At 45.0% G+C, this 23,172-nt stretch overlaps 1 protein-coding gene across 1 annotated transcript in view; it reads right to left on the bottom strand.

The window, feature by feature from the left end:
* The window catches only part of jarid2b (jumonji and AT-rich interaction domain containing 2b), a 247,489-nt gene that overhangs the window by 88,391 nt on the left and 135,926 nt on the right, over positions 1–23,172 (bottom strand). Inside the window, exon 3 of the mRNA XM_060904624.1 lies at positions 21,796–21,919. Within this exon, the coding sequence (XP_060760607.1) occupies positions 21,796–21,919 (124 nt within the window). The remainder of the gene's footprint in view (positions 1–21,795; positions 21,920–23,172) is intronic.

Raw genomic sequence — 23,172 nt, 5'->3', positions numbered from 1 at the left:
TCAACAACACTTTTTCTGAGGTCCTCAGAAATCTCCTTTGTTCATGCCACGATACACTTCCACAAACATGTGTTGTGAAGATCAGACTTTGATAGATCCCTGTTCTTTAAATAAAACAGGGTGCCCACTCACACCTGATTGTCATCCCATTGATTGAAAACACCTGACTCTAATTTCACCTTCAGATTAACTGCTAATCCTAGAGGTTCACATACTTTTGCCACTCACAGATACGTAATATTGGATCATTTTCCTCAATAAATAAATGACCAAGTATAATATTTTTGTCTCATTTGTTTAACTGGGTTCTCTTTATCTACTTTTAGGACTTGTGTGAAAATCTGATGATGTTTTAGGTCATATTTATGCAGAAATAGAGAAAATTCTAAAGGGTTCACAAACTTTCAAGCACCACTGTATGTAGGCGGAGCACCCAAACGCAGCAGAACGTTGTGAGCCTCGGGCTTGGCGCTGACCAGCACAAATTAAAGTCAAAACATGCTCAGGAATTCTGCAAGAGAAAAGCGACTAAAGCCACACACAGCCCGCAAGCCCGAGACTCCATCCAGCTGATAACGGAGGACTTGCTTCATACGCTCGGCTGCCTCGTTATAGAGACGACACGAGAGAGAGAGAGAGAGAGAGAGAGAGAGAGAGAGAGAGAGAGAGAGAGAGAGAGAAAGGGGGGCAGCTCACAGCTGTGCAGGTTGGATAAGTGAAGAATCCTAGGCTGTTGACAGACACTGGAATGTGGACAAATGGCGGCGAGAGAAGAGAAATCTTCCCTGGGGACAAGGCCAGCAGCTATTTTTCACAAGAGATTACACACCGACTGACAGTTCATCACAATGTCAGAGACGTTTTGGGGAAACTGAGCTGAGCTGAAGTGCAAGCCAACACACACATATAAACACTTCAAAACAAATCATTCCCACAAGCCCGGGCCAGAGGCCAAGCGCCTTAATAAAATATTACCCATCTCAACACCATTTAAGACTGCAATTCACGCAGGTTTAAAATCTATTTCAAGCTCCGTGCTCGAGAAACAAAAGGATGCGATTTTTCATTTTCAAAGGAACCGAGTTTTAAACTGAACAAGACAGAACAAAGCTGTTAAATAAAATAAACTGAGTTCAAGTCGCGACAGCGATGGTCCACTATGACGGAACCCTTCACTGAAAAACTCGATCGAGCTTTTCGGCATAATTTCTCTCAACCGCACGTGTAGCGTACGCGTAATGATCAAGGGCATAAAACAGACATTACCTTGTACTGAAAACAATTAGGCCAGGTTTACTAAAAAAAACCCTGATAATGGAGGCCTGAGGGTTCAGGAAGTCAATAAAGCTTTATGCAAAACACATTTTTGTAATTCTTCAGTCAAACCGGTTCTCTCGCACACAAAAACAACCTTGTTATATCTGCAACACATTTCACAAAGTTGTGGTTACACATTACCCATATCTGATTTCACAAACACGCAGTGCAAGCAACTGGAATGACTTCTTACTCTACATCAAAAAGGAAGAACTGCCCAAGTTCCCATGATTGCCTTTATTGTTCGAGTTTAATGGTTATTATTCTAGCCACAAATCACTGCATATGAGCAATCGCATGCTCTGATTGGCTACTCTACTACCAGGCTATCAGCTCATATACCGTGAGTAGAGAAAAACAAAACAAAATGGTGGCGCGTGTTGCTGAACCAACCGAAGACGAAATAAAAACTCGACTTGAGAAAACCGCCCAAAAATTAATCATCAAGTATTGAAAAGAAACAGAAATAGCTCAAAGAATTTTTTTTTCACCCAATATCATCTGTTTCACACTCCAGTCCAGTCATACCCCTTTTCCACCAAATCAGTTCCAGGGCTGGTTCGGGGCCGGTGCTGGTGCTGGTTCACAACTCGTTCAACTTGCGAGCCAGCCGAGAACCAGTTTGCTTTTCCATAGCTCACGGTGCTAAGGGAAGCCACGTCATTACGTCGCTGTATACGTCAGTTACGTCGCTACGTTTGCATAAACCTTGGCGCGAATATCGAAGCAAAAACAACACGGTGTTCTGTAAAGTTATCCTACCTCTTGGATTTGTCCTACCAAGCCTCCTGCGCATGCGCAGAACACATGACGTCATATCTTGGAATTGGGACCGAGTTTTGTCCTACCGATCAGCTGGGCTGATAGAAAATCGGTGAGTATTTCACGCATTTGCCGATTTTTATGTTTTGTGCGTATTGGTCGAGTCTTTGGCCGAGTCAAATAATTTGCAATGACTTGTTTTGAATAATAAAACGGTCTGTATGAGAACTTGCTAATTCTGTCACGCAGTGGGCACTGTGCAGTCAAAGTTATGACGGGGCATCGTTTCGTTTGTTTATAAATACTGTATTTTATAGCTTATTTGGTTGAGTCAATCAAACAATTTGAATGTAATATTAAAAATATTGTTAATTTTCCTGACACGCAGCATGGCTCGGCAGACGAGTCTCTTGAATTTTCCTACCCTCCTGGATTTCGCGCATGCGCAGTAGGCCTGGTAGGACAAATCCAAGAGGTAGGATAACTTTACAGAACAATGGAAGCAGCAGCAACAACAACGATAATAATGGATGACTTTGCGTTTGTACAGCTGCTGCTTCTCGTCGCTTAAAAATGGCGATCTTTCACGGTCTTGTTATTGTTGTTGGTCTTAACAACTCCGTCCCCCCTGCTGACGTAAGCGGTTCTTTCCTCTGGCCCAGCAGAGAGTTGGTGCTAGCCTGGAACCGGTTTTTCTGGCCCCAGAGCCAGTTCTTTGTCAGTGGAAACAGAAAACCCGGTTCCAAACTAAGCACTGGCCCCGAACCAGCCCTGGAACTGCTTTGGTGGAAAAGGGGCATCAGTGGCAGTAAAAACAAAATGGCGGCGCGTGTTGCTGAACCAGCCAAGGACGAAATAAAAACTCTACTCGAGAACAAAACCCAAAAAATGATCATCATCAAGTATTTAAAAGAAACAGAAATAGCTCAAAGAATATTTTTCGACCAATATCGCCTGTTTCACACTCCAGTCCGGTCAGTGGCACCTTTAAGTTGGTTTGCCAACTGCCAAAAAAAAAAAAACCTTGAAGAAGAAAACGTATTTGATGGTAAGAGCATGTTTTTTTTTTTTTTTTTTTCAAGAATTATCATCATCGCATTTTTCACAAATTGCTCCTGTCATTTCGCCGGTTTGTTTACGTTCTAAGCGGAAATGAGTTTGTCTGACGTTTTGTGTAAAAGTTTTTATTCATCAAATTTGCAAAAAATAAAAATGCTCCGTTTCTCGAAATCCAGTGAATGTGGACAGAATAAAACAGTTATTCCACTCAACCTCATCCTCCATGGCTTAGAGCCAACTTGGTGCTACGCGCCTCGTCGGCTCATGTACGACTCAATTTCGTGGAATAACTCAATTGCTGCGTTTATCGTCAAGTCAACAGGTAATTGTGGTAATCACTTACAGTGATGTGGTGAATAGATACTATGTGATACCTGGAGGAAGATGCACAGAAATGGAGAACTGGACAAGCAAGCACCTGCGGAGAAGTCAGAGGAGGAGGGATATCCCCAAGACGTCCCACTCTGACCTCTGAGCACATGTACAGTATGAAGCTCAAACGCTGAGCACGCAGACTGGATTGGAAGCAGATGGAGCAAGAAACCCAGTGGCTTCAATCAAACTGAGCCTTGGAAAAGCTCAAACAAGCCTGAAGTTTGCTGGAAGACGCAGCAGGATGAGGGTACACCTTTCACTGCTGGTCAATTTGAAAGATGAAGAGCCTGGAGAACACGGACGGTTCTGACGGATTAGCGCAGCTGACTCAACACGGACCTGAAACGCAGGCGGCATGCTGAAGCGCTGCTTATTTACCCATTACTCTTTGCACAGAGTTAATCATGCATGTTTTTTCTGGCACGGTTTAAAAAGCTCATGAATCACAAACCGTTCAACCGTGGCGTACACAGGGACGAATCAGTTCAACCGAATCAGCAGCGGCGTGTGCATTTTCTCAGCGCTCGGTCAGCAGATGGCAAGTCGGCACCGATGTAAAGCCGCCAGGGAACGCTGCTGGAGTGCTGCAAAGACAGAGCTTTGGCTTTGCTTGGAGGTAATACGGTTATAAATCAGACGAGGAGGAGGAGGGTGCACTCCTGCTTGACCACATCCTCTACTCCTCTCCCCTATCACCCACTCGGCCCCGGAGCGGAACTAAAGGAGCCGACGACTGGCTCCTCTAGACGCCCCTCTTCCGCTGGAGCTTTTCTCTCCCTTCCATCCTGAGCAAGAGATCCTGAAACCCAATAACCCCACTGAGCTTCCTGCCCTGTGTGCTCCTTAATGGGGCAGATAGTGGCGCTCACAATGGCGCGAGTTTAATGGGAGGCCAGGGCCATGCATTATTCAACACTGATAAAAACCCACAATAGGCTGAGATCATCACGGGGGAGGGAAGGGCGCCGATCCGCTTACCCCGACGTGCCAATCAATCAGTTGTGGAAAAGCAAGCGGAATGAGAAGAAAGACAGCAGAGAAGAACGTGTGATGGGCGAACGAGAGCCAAGGGAGTGCTCAGTCTCATTTTTTACACCAGAGAAATGGAAACGGAGGAGCCCTGCGAGTCCACACATGCTTGACTCATTTTTCTGCCATCACACTATCTTGCCCTTCTGAGGCTCAAAGAGTAACACCTTATCATCAGGAGGCTGAGATATGGGGTTAGAGGGCTAATGGAGCTCTCTGGGGTTCAGTACAGCTGGCCAAGACTTCAGAGAGAGAAAGAATAAGAAGCAACTCTCTGGTCTTGTCTTGTATTCTGACAACGAGAGAAAGGAACGAATACAGAAAGGGACCATGGTGAGAGGTGGGAGAGCACCTGCGGAGAAGGTGATGGGGGGGTGGGAGAGATTACCGCAGGATGTCCCTTTTCATCCCAGTCTAATCTCCTTCACCTCAGCCTTCAAAGTGCCGCTGCTCTGATGTTTCTACACGTGTTGCTGTTCTGTATCGCCGATTAGCTCGGAGAGTAGCGACAGCAGTGAAAAGGAGGAGTTTGGCCCCGCTGGAAAACTCCAGCAGCGTAGCCTGGACTCGCTCGGCTAAAAACGCAGGATAGGAGGGGGGAGGAAATGCTTTCATAACCTTCACGTTACCTCGCTTTATAAGCAACAGCTGCTGTGATCTGCGGTTTTCCCCAAAGCTACTTCACTGCAAGCACTGGTGTACATCACTAGCTGACACATGCACAATCCTGTGCTTTTAAACATGAATGTGTGTACAAAGAAACACATGTGCGCGCGCACACTTTGGTCTTGCCTGAAAACTGCTACGTACAGGAGGTTAATGCTGGATTCTGTTAGTTCCGACTTGAAGGTGATCTGACCATTCAGAACGCAAACAAACCCTACTGGTCAACGGAAAGGGGTCACGAACACGTCCTGGCGAGATCTCAAAATCTCTGGGAATGTAATCTCGCTCTGAAGCATCGCACTTGCAGGACGGAGACACACACACACACACAGTGTGCTCGTCTGTCACCGGCAGAGGTTAATGCTGATCTTAAAGAGCATGAGATAGGGGTAGGGACAAGGGGGAAGGGGGCTTCCGCAAACAAAAGCTTGGCTTAGGCGCTGTGAGTAAACAGTGTGACCCTTCCAGTCCTGCCCCAGGGTATCAAAGCATTCCTTATCGGCAGGAGTCGCTCCTAATCTCAGCGGCAGACGAGAGGAGCAGGGGTGAGCCTCGGAGGGAGGGAGACCGAGATGAATGAGTGCAGGGAGTAGATGGATGATGCGATGAAGAGAGGGCAGGCTCCGATAGACCCTAGGGGGTGAAGCTATTTGAGGTTCAGAGAGGGAGGGCTGGCAATGGCTTAAATTCTTTGTGGGAACTGCTGAACCTCCTTTTTTTCAGTGTTAACATGAGCTCCCCCCTTCACAGCAAAATTAACAAGGCTCATGCACCCATCTGGGGCATCCTACCCAAGGGGAAAACTGCACATCTGTACCATATCAGCCTGGTCATTAACATGGTCAAAACATGCAGCAAAAAGGCTTCTGGAAATAAATAGCCGTCAAAGAATAGACCAAGGAGCACTGATCTTCACAGCACACATCAACAAACCAAACAATATCAGGTTACAGGAGCCTTCAGATAGCATTAATATGAAGCTAGCAAGTCAAAGCTACGTCCTTCGGAGAGCTTTCTGGGCATACACACCATCATTACGGAAAAAAAAAAAAATAGAGCGAGAGATTTGTTGACGCTTATCTTGACACGACACCCAGTTAACTGTAAAGGTGGCTGGCAAAAAGACAACAACGTCGTCGTCAAGTGTGCGGAGTGACAAATTTCGTTCACGGCTACTGTCTGATGTTCTCAGTCCCCCCCCCCCTTTCGTTCGCTCTCTCTCTCTCTCTCTCCCTCACTCTCATTTTCTCAATCTTTCTTTTTCTCTTTCATTCCTTCTTTTCCCCCCTTAAAGCTAAACAGCTCCAGATGGGCCACATGTTCATGATAAACTCTCCCTGCAGCGCCTGCCAGTACAGAGCAGCTGGCTCATAGGAGCGCACAACACAGCCAGCAATGCGCGTGCAGAAGTCGTTCAGTGATGGAGGGGGTGGGCAGAGAAGACCCTGAACTCCATTGGGGAATCCTGGTAACATGATAGAAGGTTAGAAATGTCAAAAACCTCCAAGCTAGAGGAACCCATGGATCAGCAAGGTCCAGAAATTTTAACGCTGAAATTGTTCATTAAAGCAGATGCGCAGAACCTTTACTTTTAAATACATTTCTGAGTGGATAGTGTCTCCATCCTTGACTCTTGTATGCTGCATAAATGGGAATAAAAAAAAAGATTTTTTGAGAGTGAAAATCGACCGCAAAGCTGGGATTCGAGCTGCTCCGCTGAGCCAGCCAGCCCTGAGTGCGTGACGTCACAGCGGTAACCGGTTTTAAGGCCGAGGCCTTTGACAGCTATAGACCAAAGTCATATAAATAAACATTTATGGTGAAAGTAAGAAATGCCGTTACCGACTTGCTCAACTAAGACTGATTTGACTTCACTGATTGTGGGTTGACTCTCATTAAAAAAACAGGATGGGTGTTATAACTTATGCAACATACATGTACATGCATGCATTTTCACTGATAAAACGTAAAAGGCTAATTAAATAATCAGATGAACTGAGACAATCACATTCTGAAGCAAATTAAATAATCTCATACCCGTAACTTAAACACACAATACAAGTTACATGTATTCATCTAAATGCAGGTAAACAATGTGTGGTGTTGTTTTTGTTGTTTTGTATCCAAATGAGAGTCGCATTTTACCCATCTGTGTTCTCGCTTCTTGAAGGTCGATTTTGTGGCCGATTGTTTTGAAACAATTTGACTTTCAGTCGTTCGTTCAGTTCTCTGTTCATTCGCTTCTTCCAGGTAAAGGCGAGATGACAACAATATCCAGCGGAGAAATCAGACGGCTGCTCCACTCATTCTCCATTTTCTCCATTACTGAGTACTCCGCCATTACTGCTCAGCTCAGGCAATTACTAAAACCTGGGAGAGGACGTCACTGGTTTTAGCAACAACCGCGAGGAGGTCACTGCCCGAGCGATAATATGTCCCGTCCCGGGTTTTACCAACAACCCTCGGCTCACACTCCGGGAGGACTGGTGCAACTGAACTTACTTTCCTTTAAAAATAAATAAATAAATAAATAAATACTTTTCTTTTCTTTTAATTGTTGGTACTGCACCCTCTTTCAATACGGGCTTATAGCCAACGCGCCTCAACAGATCAGAGGTCTCGTACGAGTCTTCAGTAAAATGTACAGAACAGAGGAGAGATCACTTCGTAGCCACCCAATGTGCCCGTGAACTTCTCGCAAAATGCGTCCAAATCTTTGCAATTTGAACATTCTTGGGCCATGAATGCAACGTAAATCCACCTTCTGTCGTGTTGCTGCACCCGCCAGCAACACATCTACGTGGCATGGCGATAAATTAGCTCAAAATGGAGGATCGGAGTTGCAGTCAGCTCTGTGTTTTAGTATAGTAGAAATGGTGATGAAACTTCCTGCTGTGATGTTACAGACGTCAAGGTCATTCACGCAGACCGCTACCTATATGAATCACTTTAATCATAAAAATTACTATATTAGATTTATTGTTAACGCTTAAAACTATTCCTGTGCCATTCTTGAGATCTCAAGGCATTTATAAACGAAAGTGAGGCTATGGCTCTGCGTATATTCTTTAAAAGGGGCATATTATTTAAAAAAAACACCTCTCCTTTTCAATGCTGGCATACATAGATTTGGGTATCTGGAACCTATGACCCCACAAACTCCGAAATAAGATGCCCCGGTCAGTTTCTTTCTTTTTTTGTTCTGCCTAGTTCAGAATACATGAGCTTCGACAACAAGTCGTTCAGATTTTTCCCTCCTTTCTACGTCATGAAAAGAGCTCATTAGAATGACCACCCCCTCATCTGAATAGCTTAACTCACAGCATAAGAACTGCCTTCATGAATGAACACTCATTGCCCCTTTTCCACCAAAGCAGTTCCAGGGCTGGTTCGGGGCCAGTGCTTAGTTTGGAACCGGGTTTTCTGTTTCCACTGACAAAGAACTGGCTCTGGGGCCAGAAAAACCGGTTCCAGGCTAGCACCAACTCTCTGCTGGGCCAGAGGAAAGAACCGCTTATGTCAGCGGGGGGGCGGAGTTGTTAAGACCAACAACAATAACAAGACTGCGAAAGATCGCCATTTTTAAGTGACAAGAAGCAGCAGCTGTACAAATGCGAAGTCATCCATTATTATTATTATTGTTGTTGCTGCTGCTGCTTCTTCCGCGTTGTTTTTGCTTCGATATTCGCGCCAAGGTTTATGCAAACATAGCAACGTAACTGACGTATACAATGACGTAACTGACGTATACAGCGACGTAATGACGTGTCTTCCCTTAGCACCGCGAGCTATGGAAAAGCAAACTGGTTCTCGGCTGGCTCGCAAGTTGAACGAGTTGTGAACCAGCACCAGCACTGGCCCCGAACCAGCCCTGGAACTGATTTGGTGGAAAAGGGGTACATGAGGAAACCGCTACCTGATTGACTAGCAGAAGAGGGGGTGGCGCGAGCAGCGTCTCATCATTTAAAGGAACAGGCTCTCAAATCAGCCATTTTGAACAGGGCTGTTTAGACAGGATGACAAGGGAGCTGTGGTGCTTTATCCTTGTCGTATTTTGACCAAACCATGTCACAGACATTTCATTAAGACCTCAAGGAATTGGGTCAACTTGTAAAAAAGGGGTATAATGTGTCACCTTTAAAGCCCAAAATCCCATTGTATCAGGTCATCTAGCCCGACACAGTATGAGGTCACTGCTTCGAAACCAGTCAGCAAACTCCAAAACATTAACAGTATGATATAATAACTATATTTCCATCAACACAAAGCATGATCATTCTACAAGACCTTCAGTAATTAAGTTGTGCATGAAGGATATGGTCATCTGGTATACTGCAAATGGTTTCATGTGTAACCCTGATAAAACAGAGGTTCTCCATCTTATGTCCAGGTACAAGCAACATGACAAGCTCAGCCTCAATATGGACGGCATATCCACCGACCCTAAACTGCTTGTCCGTAATCTTGGCGTTACTGTAGATCGTCATCTCCAAATGATCGAACACACCAAGAATACATGCAAATCGGCTTATCGTGCACTGAGAAATACAGGCAGGATTAGGAAGTATTTTGATCAGGATGACTGTGAAAGGCTCGTACATGCTTTTATCACGTCAAAACTCGAGTTTTAGAACAGCCTACTATTTGGACTACCGTCGTCTGAAATTGACAAACTCCAAATTCTGCCGCAAGAATGGTGGTTAGAGCAAAGAAGAATGATCAAATTTCTCCCATCTTAAAACGTCTACACTAGTTACCCGTCAGAGTGAGAATTGATTTCGAGATCCTTCTCTGAACATACAAAATGTCTCAACGATCAAGCACCAGATCAATGTGTCTTAAGATCATCTAACCAAAGTCTGCTCACAGTACCATCATCAAATTCAAAGTGCTACGGAGACGGAGCATTTATGGTTTGTGCCCCAAGGCTTTGGAATTCAATTCCAAGTAAGCACCCACACTGCGGAGAGTCTGAACAACTTTAAATCCCTGCTCAAGACATTTCTGTTTATAAAATACTGTTGATTTGAGTTTCTAAGTTTGTAAGGGTGCTGAGACTTAGCGTGGCGCTCCTAAAGCCATTTTATCCATCCATCCTTATCTGTAGCCGCTTTATCCTGTTCTACAGGGTCGCAGGCAAGCTGGAGCCTATCCCAGCTGACTATGGGCGAGAGGCGGGGTACACCCTGGACAAGTCAACAGGTTATCGCAGGGCTACCATATTCTCATCTCATCTCATTATCTGTAGCCGCTTTATCCTGTTCTACAGGGTCGCAGGCAAGCTGGAGCCTATCCCAGCTGACTACGGGCGAAAGGCGGGGTACACCCTGGACAAGTCGCCAGGTCATCACAGGGCTGACACATAGACACAGACAACCATTCACACTCACATTCACATCTATGGTCAATTTAGAGTCACCAGTTAACCTAACCTGCATGTCTTTGGACTGTGGGGGAAACCGGAGCACCCGGAGGAAACCCACGCGGACACAGGGAGAACATGCAAACTCTGCTCAGAAAGGCCCTCGCCGGCCACGGGGCTCGAACCCGGACCTTCTTGCTGTGAGGCAACAGCGCTAACCACTATACCACCATGCTGCCCCGGCTGCCATATTATTATTATTATTACTACTACTACTACGTCGGGTCACCCAAACTCAGTATGGGGTTAAGCAGATTACTGTACACCTACTATAGTAGATTATATATACACCGTCTTGAACCTGGTACGTCAAGTCCTGCAAGACCCTTCAACCATGTGCTCAACAGCCAAACCCCCAATTCTCTAAGGTGGCAAAATCCCCCAAAGTTTAATGGTCCAGCAGGGTCAGAAGCCCAACACTGTACTGGATAATGACGCTTCAAAACCCGACCCTGTATAGGGGTTTTAGGGTCAGTAACCCCAAGATAACAAGGAGTAAAAATGCATTTATCTAATACACAGAACAAAAAAAAATATCCACAGAAAGATGCATGAATACAAGAAGTTATGATTGATGTTGCCGTCCCAGATCCAACCCAAGAGCCAATTCCTGTATCAAACACGCCACAGATAAAGGGGGCTGAGAGCAACCCAGGACAGACATTTCTTGTTGATGTAGTAATGACAAGCCAGAAAGCAAGGCTGACCTCCTGCTTGGAAATAAATAAGTGTGACTTTAACACTATTCCCCAAGGAGAACCCGACTGTGGATGCTTCATGTAAACACAGCTGCCAGAGCTGAAGTGTTTATTGGTTTTCTGTCTGTCTGAGCAAGCGGGACCACCAGAGATGACCCCATTTTTCTGACCCCTTGCTTCCCATCCCCCTCTCATCACCACACTAGGACATCGGTGGAGTGAGTACTAAGGGCACAGACACCAAGCAAAACTGAGCACTCAGGTTTCACGCACACTCTTGCTCAAAATTACAGGTGTAGAAAACTATTTTGTCCAGGCATTCTAAAAGGCGTCGAAAGAAGCACTTGAGTGTCTTCAGTAATGGTTCGAACGCTGTTTTTTTTTTTCTTTCTGCGCACGCATTCAGGCAAGACCGAGATGCTACGCCATTGTGCATGCATTTATAAAAAACGGTAGACCAAAATAACAACCACATTGTATGAGGACATGATGGAAGGAAAGTGGTAGGCAAGTTGAAGTCAGAGGCAAGGAATGATAACCTAGTGAGTGTATATATATTCCAGTCTCCAAAGAAGTGCGTCTTTGGCCATCACACTTTTGATCATTTGCACAACAATAGATGATGGAAACGCACAAAGATGTACATTTTGTTTTGCTGACTTAAATTTTGCAAAACCTGTGGTTTTAACAGCATCTCTGGCTGTGAGAGGGAGGTAGACCCAACAGGAGAAAAAGAAAGTGCAAGAGAGACCAATAAGCCTATAAATGTCTGTGTCTATATCCCCTGTCCCCTTTTAAGATGTCCATCACGGTTTATAGGTCATGGACTGAACAGACTGTGTGGTTTAATGAAGAAACAAGACACTACAGCTCAAACAGGTGCAAACACTCGAGCCTTTCAGTCTTGACCTTGTCTCTGGATTCACTAGCTAGCTAATAGCTTCCACAAGCTGACAAAGATCCAGGTCCGGGCTGCTCCATGTTCCCAAGCCCTGGGGAGTGTAACACAAGCATGTCGGGACAATAGCACAACAGAGAGGTGCCAGGAGAGATCTTGGACTGCTGTAGACGAGTGAACAATTCACAAGCGACACTGTTTGCCACCAAAACAGAGCAAGAAATCATTTTAAAGGATGCAAGGATTCACACTTTTGTATTGTGCCAAATGAGTCACATTTCGCTCTGACTGTATACTGAACAAAGGAACCATATTGGATATTTTTTATACAGAGAGGATACATGTACGCCTTGTGTATTTGCCTATTCTCCACCTCTCAAAAGGAGAAAGTTGGTCAGACCTATAGTACTTATAGGTGTAAAGAAACCCTTGCATATGGTAGCTTAAAGGAGATACGCAGAACCTTTATTTTTATATACATTTCTGAGTGGATAGTATCTCCATCTTTGACTCTGGTATGCTGCATAAATGGGAATAAAAACATATATATATATATATATATTTTTTTTTTTTTTGAGAGTTAAAATCGACCGCAAAGTTGGCATTGGAGCCGCCCCGCTGAGCCAGCCAGCCCTGAGTGCGTGACGTCACAGCGGTAAACGGTTTTAAGGCCGAGGCCTTTGACAGCTATAGACCAAAGTCATAGAAATAAAAGTTTATGCTGAAAGTAAGAAATACCGTTACCGACTTGCTCAACTAAGACTGATTTGACTTCACTGATTGTGGGTTGACTCTCATTAAAACAGGATGGGTGTTATAACTTATGCAACATCCATGTACATGCATGCATTTTCACTGATAAAATGTAAAAGGCTCATTAAATAATCAGATGAACTGAGACAATCACATTCTGAAGCAAATTAAATAATCTTATACCGCTAACTTAAACACACAATACAAGTTACATGTATTAATCTAAATGCAGGTAAACAACGCGAGGTGTTGTTTTTGTTGTTTTGTATCCAAATGAGAGTCGGAGCGTAACCCGTCTCTGTTCTCGCTTCTTGAAGGCCGACCTTTTGGCTGATTGTCTGACTTTCAGTTGTTCGTTCAGTTCTCCATTCATTCTCTTCTTCCACGTAAAGGTGAGATGGCCAGCGGAGAAATCAGAAGGCTGGTCCACTCATTCTCCATTTTCTCCATACTGAGTACTCCGCCATTACTGCTCGGCTCAGGCAATTACTAAAACCCAGGACGGGACGTCACCGGTTTTAGCAACAACCGCGGGGAGGTCACTGCCCGAGCGATAATATGTAACATAAATCCACCTTCTGTCATGTTGCTGCACCCACCAGCAACACATCTAAGTGGCACGGCGATAAATTAGCTCAAAACGGAAGCTTGAAGTTGCAGTCAGCTCTGTGTTTTAGTATAGCAAAAATGGCGATGAGACAGATAGCCTTCCTGCAGTGACATCACAGAGGTTAAGGTCATTCACTCAGACCGCTACCTATATGAATCATTTTAATCGTAAAAATTGCTATATCAGATTTATTGTTAAACACTTAAAACTATTCCTATACCATTCTTGAGGTCTCCAGGCATTTATAAACAAAAAGTGAGGCCATGGTTCTGCACATCTCCTTTAAGATACCATACCATTACAGGGCATAGACAAAGAAAGGGTCTGCGGTTAAACTAGTAAAACTGCATTGCTTCCATCCAAGCTCATCCATTTTTAAATTTTTTTTTCTGTTGGTCAACAACCCTCTTCAACCAACCAGTCATTTTGAAATTAACACCAAAAAAACACTTCAGTGCACCAATGACAGGCCAATCTTAATGCACCCTCTTCAACTTCGGCCATATCCAATAAACAGACTTGCCCTGCAGCCTTGACTCTTGAGAGCAAACATCGGTTAAGCCCTCGACCAAAGGACATTCCAGCTCTGTGACTCAGCAGTCCTCTGGAGCCATAAAGCTGTACCTGTGCAGTGACTCAACAGGATTGTGGAATCAAACAGCATACCTGGATTTCAGTTTCTCACGCAGCCCTTGCCAACCCCCTCCCAACTCCACTACGCACAAACCTACTGCATGCTAAATACACAAGCCATTACGCCACTGAAAGTGAGCAATCATGCCTAATCACTGTCTTTGTAGCCAGCATCGATTCCCGACACTGTTCAACGCACTGATCGGCATGCAGCATTCATGACACCAAAGGGATTTACAGGGAAATCAATAGCGCCATTGTGTAGCCATTGAAATGGGCGATTGCTGCACGCCTGCCTGAATGGGTGCATCGAAATCAACCAAAAACAAACCGACTGCGGAATTGAGGAGGAGGGACACAGAGGGATGAGAGAGCTGAAACTGGCAAACTACTAGAAAACGATTTGGCACTGACTACACAGCACAAGCGAACAGGCATACCAGTAATGCCCACCATGAGAGGGAATTTCAAGTGGGCAAACAAACTAGCAAGAACAAACAAAAGAAGCCCTTGGCACAGGGTTCCTGCCAGTCCGATGTGTACCACGTGGACCCCGAGTTCAATGTCAGTTATGCCTCTGGCACGAATTAAAGTTTCTGCAAGATCTGCGTCTCTTAGAAGCCTGGGAACGCAAACACAGCACCGCTCTCATCCGCTTTACCATGGCCTTTCCTTGCAACCTGGTACCCTGGCACCTGGACCTTGATATGCTCCTACCACTCCCCTTCTCTTCATCCTCCTTTCCTCCCTTTCCTGTTTTCCCACCCACCCAGGCCAGGTGTAGGAGATGCTGGCACCTCCTCAATTGGACGTAGCCAAGCCAAGAACTGCAGCAAACACATGGTGGCCACAAAAAAAGTGGTAAAGCACAGACGGGCACACAGCACCAAGTGAGCGGGTCTCTCATTAGGGCTGAGCTGAGCTGCCACTCTAATGAAAGGCAGAGAAAGACACTCGAGAACAAAATGCCGCTGTTGTTGACAGTGCGGCGATGGCGGCCCACTCTCTTTGTGCTTATTTAAATCCCAGCTCAGTCTCTCTCTCTCTCCCCCCCATCCTGTCTGTTTTTCTTCCTCTCCCTACCTCTCCTTCTCACCGCTGTTTTAATGATGGTGTCTAGAGGGCAGAGCTCAGATTAAAGATTGCCATGTGGTATTAAATGACAGGTAGGACTGCAGGCAGGTGTTGCACGCTAATCCTCGCCCACACAAACTCCACACACACACTGGCTCAGCCTTATGCCCACAAATAAATACATGCTACCTGAGAGACTCGAAGGCATCCCCACACACACACAGCAGGCAGTAGTGAATGGATTTCCAGGAGGGGGTTGGACTGGACATCTGCTGCAGTCTGGCCGGTTGCATGCGTTTTGGCCAGCGCCGCCTTTGATTCAGTGTCTCAGTTTTTGGTACTTTTGTTCCCGTACAACCCTCTGGAGATTGATTTGGCCCTCTTCAGAGGGAGAGCTGGCACTTCACTAGGCCTGGGTGTTTTCTGCATGTGTGTATGGTTATACAGAGTCCTGGATGAATGGGTGCTTCATGAGACTAACTCTTTTCATCTATGAGCTTTCCTCTCAGATAAGTGTGCCCAAGTATACACAAACCCAGATCAAAGAAACACCCCTCCTCTTCCTGAAGACCAGCAAGGAGGCAAGAACATCTTTAAGAATGCTGTCCTACCGCTAATGCCATTCTGCCTAGAATAACTAAAGCACTGGGCTTGTCGGTTCCATTACAGCAAGTAAGGACAAGTACATAGAAAAGGAATATAAAGATATTTGAGTCTAGTGGGGATTTCATGGGAATCGCATTAATATAGACGCCCCGGTAGACAAAGCATTAGTCATTCAAAGCCATGCCCTTGTAGCAAGCGAGAACGAACAAAAGGTAAAGGTGTGTGAATGAGCGGAAAAAGGAATAAGCCTTGAAAAAGAGACACCTTTCCACAGCGTAGCTTCACACCAGACAAAGGTTAATATGAAATGAATGTGTATGTTCAGTGGTCCGTTTGTTTGGATATTTGCACTTAAGGTTTCTATTCAGGAGAAGGTTTAGTAGAGGTCATGAATGCCTAGAAAGACGAAGCTGGAGCAGACCAGAGAATTAAAAAAAAATTGTTTACTGACTTTGACAAAGTCAGGGTGGAGCAACACACTACTGATGCACGCTATTCTCTACAGAGTCGTCATCATCATCATCATCATCAATGTGGCCTCAGCCGAGCTATACGCCTGGTGGCCCAGTAATCGCGATTGTTGATGCACGATGTTAGTTCAGAGAGACTCTGAGGCCCAGTGTCCCTCAGTCAGTGCGTTTACATGCACATCCAAATCGAGCTGCTGTCGGTAATCGAGCTGAGGGTCCCAGCAGGGGTGCCAGAGAAATCCAATCCTACATGCACACAAGGAAATCGAGCTATTGTGTGAGGTACATTGTGCACCCGAGCCACAGGTGGCGCTACACGCCCCATCGTGTTGGTACACTTCCGGTTGTCGTCATGAAGAAGAGCTATTCAAGAGTATAAACAAAGTTATCAGTTCCGTGTTCCGTGTTCTCTTCTGCTGCTCGCTACTACTACTGTTGTCATGCCGACCGAGGCTGTTGTGTTTCCCGCTTGTGGTCTCGTCACTCCCGGAAGGGGCAGTGCTGAAGTAAGTAGCTCGACTACGTAGCTCGATAGGGTTTACATGCACTAAGTAGCTCGGCTACAATCGCATAATCTAGGTCGCGTAGCTCGATTACGAGAAATCCAGTTCGGTTCAATTTCAGCCGAGCTAAGGTGTTTCCATGGCATTTAGAACTTCGATTTCAGTTGAGCTACGGCAGAAATTCGATTTTCTCTATGTGCATGTAAACGCACTGACTGTGTCTAGAAAGGTGGCTGAAGGGCGGCCCCTCCTCAGATGACCATGGGTTGGGCGCCACAGCACCAGCTGACTTGAGGGAAGGTCAGGGTGGTCAAGAATGACCAGCAAGGCCAAGCCTCCTATAGCCAATCTTGTCCAAGATACGGGGAATGTCACCATACAACTCCGAATTGATGATATGGTCTCTCCAGCTGATGTTAAGTACCCTACGGAGCATGCACGTGTAGGTGCCATTTAGGGATTTCTCTGACCATTACATTACATTAACGGCATTTAGCAGAAACTCTTGTCCAGAGCGACGTACATCATACCCAGAGCAGCCTGGGGAACAGTTGGGGGTTGGGTGCTTTGCTCAAAGACACTTCAGCCATTCCTGCTGGTCCAGGAAATCGAACCAGTGACTTCTGGGTCCCAAAGCTGCTTCTCTAACCATTTCGGCCATGGCTTCCAACCATAAAGCAAAACAGATTCAACAGTAATTGAGAAGAAACTAAGCTTTAGCTGTCTAGATAGATTTGATCGCCAAACATCCGTCATGTTGTTGAGTGCTTTCCAAGGTAGGCCTTTCCTGACCTTAATGTCTGTCACAGACAAATTCACCCATGAGCCAAGGTACTTGAAATCAGAAACCTCTTCAAGACATTGACCTTGGCGGGAGCAAAGTGGTATGTTGCTTGGAGTTTTACAGACCAAAACTTTAGTCTTCGAAGCATTAAGCTCAAGACCAATGCGGCTGCATTCCTCTTCCACACTCTACCTAGTATACTACCCGAAAGTAACTTTTCTGAATCAGTAACACTCAGCGATGGGAAACAGTGACCAATACAGAAAACATCCATTATCCATAACCGCTTATCCTGTGCAGGGTCGCAGGCAAGCTGGAGACTATGGGCGAGAGGCGGGGTACACCCTGGACAAGTCGCCAGGTCATCGCAGGGCTGACACAAACAACAATTCACGCTCACACTTACGGTCAATTTAGAGTCACCAGTTAACCTAACCTGCATGTCTTTGGACTGTGGGGGAAACCGGAGTACCCGGATGAAACCCACGCAGACACAGGGAGAACATGCAAACTCCACACAGAAAGGCCCCCGTCCGCCACTGGGCTCAAACCCAGAACCTTCTTGCTGTGAGGCGACAGTGCTAACCACTACACCACCGTGCCGCCCCAATACAGAGCGAATCTGGCATACAACACTGCTCAACACATGCAGAGAGGAAATAAAGACACATCCAAAACAGGCTTGATCAGCAGAAGATGAGGACTTGACATATAATTCCTCTGACCAAGAACTGGAGTACTGACCGATTTCCATTATTTGACATTAAAGGGCATATTCTGAACCAATTTCGATTTTTTTTTTAAATATGAAAGTATGTGGCGGCACAGTGGTGTAATGGTTAGTGCTGTCGCCTCACAGCAAGAAGGTCTGGGTTCGAGCCCCGTGGCCTGCGAGGGCCTTTCTGTGCGGAGTTTGCATGTTCTCCCCGTGTCCGCGTGGGTTTCCTCCGGGTGCTCCGGTTTCCCCCACAGTCCAAAGACATGCAGGTTAGGTTAACTGGTGACTCTAAATTGAGCGTAGGTGTGAATGTGAGTGTGAATGGTTGTCTGTGTCTATGTGTCAGCCCTGTGATGACCTGGCGACTTGTCCAGGGTGTACCCCGCCTTTCGCCCGTAGTCAGCTGGGATAGGCTCCAGCTTGCCTGCGACCCTGTAGAACAGGATAAAGCGGCTAGAGATAATGAGATGAGATGAAAGTATGTTCCTTTACACACTCATCCAGAAGGGTAATTTTGCGCAAGGCCATCTGTCTACAGCAGAAAAAATTAAAATAACAAAACGTGTCTGGAAAAATCCCAAGGGAGTCTGGAGCCAGATTCGTAACGTTACCTGCGGAAGCGCCAGCAGGCTGCGCGAGCTTTGCACGGTTTCAGTGCACAGCCTGTGTAGACCAAGCGCTCCCATTTCTCTCTCATTGTCCAGTCTTTTGGGAAACGATGAGTACTAATCCCATCAAGATTGGTGTTGCTACACCCTCCTACGATACATCTGTTAACCATTTTAATAATTACGCGATAACGTCGAAGAAATGTGCAGAAAACCACCAGGTCGTTTTCTCATAAACAAACCAGTGCTGACGTAGGATTCAGAGGGAGGCGTCCCACACGCGACGTCACGAAAATCAATGTTTGCCGGGAAATCCAAATGGCAAGTTTTTCAGAGGCGGACCAATTCGCCTCAAATGGCTTGATTTCAACTGAATTTTTCTGGTATTGCGCAAGGTAAAAAAAAATTGCACAAAACGCAAAATGTTTAATATAAAATAGGAGAATTACATTGATCTTGCTCCTGAATTTACCCGTGATATGCACTTTAATGATTTAACCTGATAACCAGTTTGTGGTTAAAATTTCATTAGCCTGGCCAAATAAAACATGAGCCTGGGCATTACATTTGCACGATGAACTAGCTAGGGAATTTCTCATTTGTCCATACCTGGCTGTACACTTACTCTCATGCTGAATGCGAGCACAGGATGGAAGTCATCTGCAAGCGTAACCATAAAAATAACCTTCATGAGTCAGCATCTTATTTTACCCCTTTCCTAAGCATGAGCACTTCTAAGCCAGGGATTTGTCACTGGGCTGTTTCAGGTGTTCAGCTTCATTATCCTGGTTTTACAGCATGATACCACACAAATCACTAAGGCTTGAAATAAACCGAGTTTAAAAACAAAAACAAAGAAACAAAAAAAACGTTTTAAACTGAATCGAGACCGCATCACCCCTGTGATTGCACGGGCCCAATGACGTGATTTTTCCCCCCATTTCTATGGAATCAATTTTGTGCCAAAATGTTCATACAATACTTTTGAAATATCAAACAAAAACGGCAAATCAAAATACAAAAAAAAAAGTCAATTTTTTTAGCCTGGCAAACAAATTATTCGTGTAATCGTGCAAAATATCAGTCTATTACTCTTCAGAAACCTTTTATTTTTGTTCCGCGTCTTTCTCAGGTTTGTTTGCCGTCATTTATTTTGGTTGCGATTCCAGCTTTCTCGTTTGCGCTCCCTGACTTTTTCCTTGCAGTTTCGGCACAAACTTGACGTGTGGGCGGGCTGTCCAGGAATGCATTCCCATTGGCTAACTTGTGTTTGACTGACAGCTACGCTCAGCCATTCCCTACTCGGATTCTGGCGGACTGTTTGACGAGTGACCGATCCATTGACGGTAAACAAGGATCGAGTGGACTTCAGTGGCGACTATGATATTGAATTAATTCAACAAAGTGTAAGTGCGGGACAAATGTGCTGTATGTGTTGCAGTAGTGCACATTATGCAGGCATGTTTAACGTTAGCAAGACAGCTATTATATTGGGTAGTGGAGCTAAGGCTAACATTTGACTTGCCACGAAACACCTGCATAATGTGCACTACTGCAACACATACAACACATTTGTCCCTCACTTACACTTTGTTGAATTAATTCAATATCATAGTCGCCACTGAAGTCCACTCGATCCTCGTTTACCGTCAATGGATCGGTCACTCGTCAAACAGTCCGCTAGAATCCGAGTAGGGAATGGCTGAGCGTAGCTGCCAGTCAAACACAAGTTACCCAATGGGAATGCGTTCCTGGACAGCCCACCCACACGGGAAGTTTGTGCCAAAACTGCAAGCAAAAAGTCAGGGAGCGCAAACGAGAAAGCTGGAATCGCAACCAAAATAAATTACGTCAAACAAAACTGAGAAAGACGCGGAACAAAAATAAAAGGTTTCTGAAGAGTAATAGACTGATATTTTGCACGATTACACGAATAATTTGTTTGCCAGTCTAAAAAAATTGACTTTTTTTTTTTTTTTTGTATTTTGATTTGTCGTTTTTGTTTGATATTTCAAAAGTATTGTATGAACATTTTGGCACAAAATTGATTCCATACATTTCCAGAGACACTACCTACATCTCAGGTACTTGTATTAGTCTGTTTTCCTGTGTGCATTAAGAAAGAAGCACACTGCTTCTCATGTTGGGCAATTGTTTTTACACCTTGAAGTAGCATAGTGCATTCCTGCATACGGAAAAAAAAAAAAAAAATTAAAAATTAAACATGGCAAAGAGTTAATTGCACACTATACACGAAGACATCTCAATTCCCTTCCTCTTTAATTATTAATTCAAACAAATACTAAGCACGGCTTTAAGAGACTAATTAAAAGTGACAAGAAACGAAAATTAATTTCAAAGAATGGAGTGCTTATTATAAAGCCCTCTGATCCCCTCAAATGACAACTCTATTGTGGAAGCGGTCGTGTTATCATTATCTCGCTAATAAGCACGGTGCGCAGCGCCGAACGGCTATCAGAACCAATCGCCATGAAAGAGAAAGAAATGAATCATGGGAGGGAGGAACGTATGGGTTAGACGGCGAGGAACTCACTGTTGGCTTTTCCTCAGATTTAGAGATTTATAGTAAAAGATACTAATCATCATGTCACGGAATACCTCTCTGTTCTGCAAACGCACTCGATGCTTCAACTAACACGCTTCCTGTTCTGATTAAACACGCTCACTCGTTCAGACGCTACTGGACACGTATTGAGAAAGAAAGGCAAGGAAAGCAGGAGATGTATGAACGCAGTCTGAGTTGGGCTACATTAGTGTGTAGCCTGTGTGCGTGTGTCGTGTCTTTTCACCTCTTTTTAGCCGGTCCATCCTCCCAGCACTCGCTCCCTCCATCCGTGCTCTGAGAGCGAGAGTCGTCCTCTTTGTGTCCTCCTTTAGAGCCAGAACCGTTGAGCTGGACACTCGACAGAGAGCCTACACACCGGACAGAGACAGAAAGCGTCACATAACTGCCCTTACAGCCCCCAGGAGGTGCTGAATCACAGTCAGGCCTGACTAGAAGGCAAATCACATTGCGTTCATTCTAATAAGAAAGGACGAATGGAGGGATTTATATGCTGGATGCTCTACATACACTGAGCATCCTCACACACAGTCTTCAGGAGGAGACTCGATAACGCAAAAAGACATTCCACAATATACAGTACCAGTCAAAAAAAAGTTTGTGCACCCCTACTCTACTCATTCATGGGCTTTTCTGTATTTTCTATATTGTAGAATAATAATAATTATTCTCGGAGAGGACTTTTTTTTGACAATTCAGAATCCACTACTTCCATAGTGCTTTTAAATATAAGGCTTTGTGTTAGTTGTCTCTAATATTTATGTCCCAATAGCTTGACCACATTTTAGGATGAAAAATACGTTATATGTTTATAATATGGGTTGTTTTACAATCAGGGTACAAAGTTTGTGTCACAGGGGTCCAAAATTCAAATTGATTCAAACTGGTTCTTGTACCAGGCGGCACGGTGGTGTAGTGGTTAGCGCTGTCGCCTCACAGCAAGAAGGTCCTGGGTTCGAGCCCCGTGGCCGGCGAGGGCCTTTCTGTGCGGAGTTTGCATGTTCTCCCCGTGTCCGCGTGGGTTTCCTCCGGGTGCTCCGGTTTCCCCCACAGTCCAAAGACATGCAGGTTAGGTTAACTGGTGACTCTAAATTGAGCACCTACGCTCAATTTAGAGTCACCAGTTAACCTAACCTGCATGTCTACGTGAATGTGAGTGTGAATGGTTGTCTGTGTCTATGTGTCAGCCCTGTGATGACCTGGCTACTTGTCCAGGGTGTACCCCGCCTTTCGCCCGTAGTCAGCTGGGATAGGCTCCAGCTTGCCTGCGACCCTGTAGAACAGGATAAAGCGGCTAGAGATAATGAGATGAGATGGTTCTTGTACCAGTTTTTAAGAAAGGACAAGTTAAAGAACAGGTACGGTAGGCGTGTGTAATAGTTTGTATTATAACAAGATTAAGTGTAGCTTTAAGCAGGGCTGGGAGAAACAAATGAAGTGATTCTCGGAGAGGACATTTTTTTTTTTTTTGACAATTCAGAATCCACGACTCCCATAGTGCTTTTAAATATAAGGCTGGAAGCTTTGTGTTAGTTGTCTCTAATATTTATGTCCCAATATCTTGACCACATTTTAGGATGAAAATAATCCTTTTAGATATGTT

Source organism: Neoarius graeffei, chromosome 22 (assembly GCF_027579695.1).
Source record: "Neoarius graeffei isolate fNeoGra1 chromosome 22, fNeoGra1.pri, whole genome shotgun sequence".
In the NCBI taxonomy this organism is placed as follows: domain Eukaryota; kingdom Metazoa; phylum Chordata; class Actinopteri; order Siluriformes; family Ariidae; genus Neoarius; species Neoarius graeffei.
This window is presented reverse-complemented; position numbering and strand designations above follow the sequence as displayed.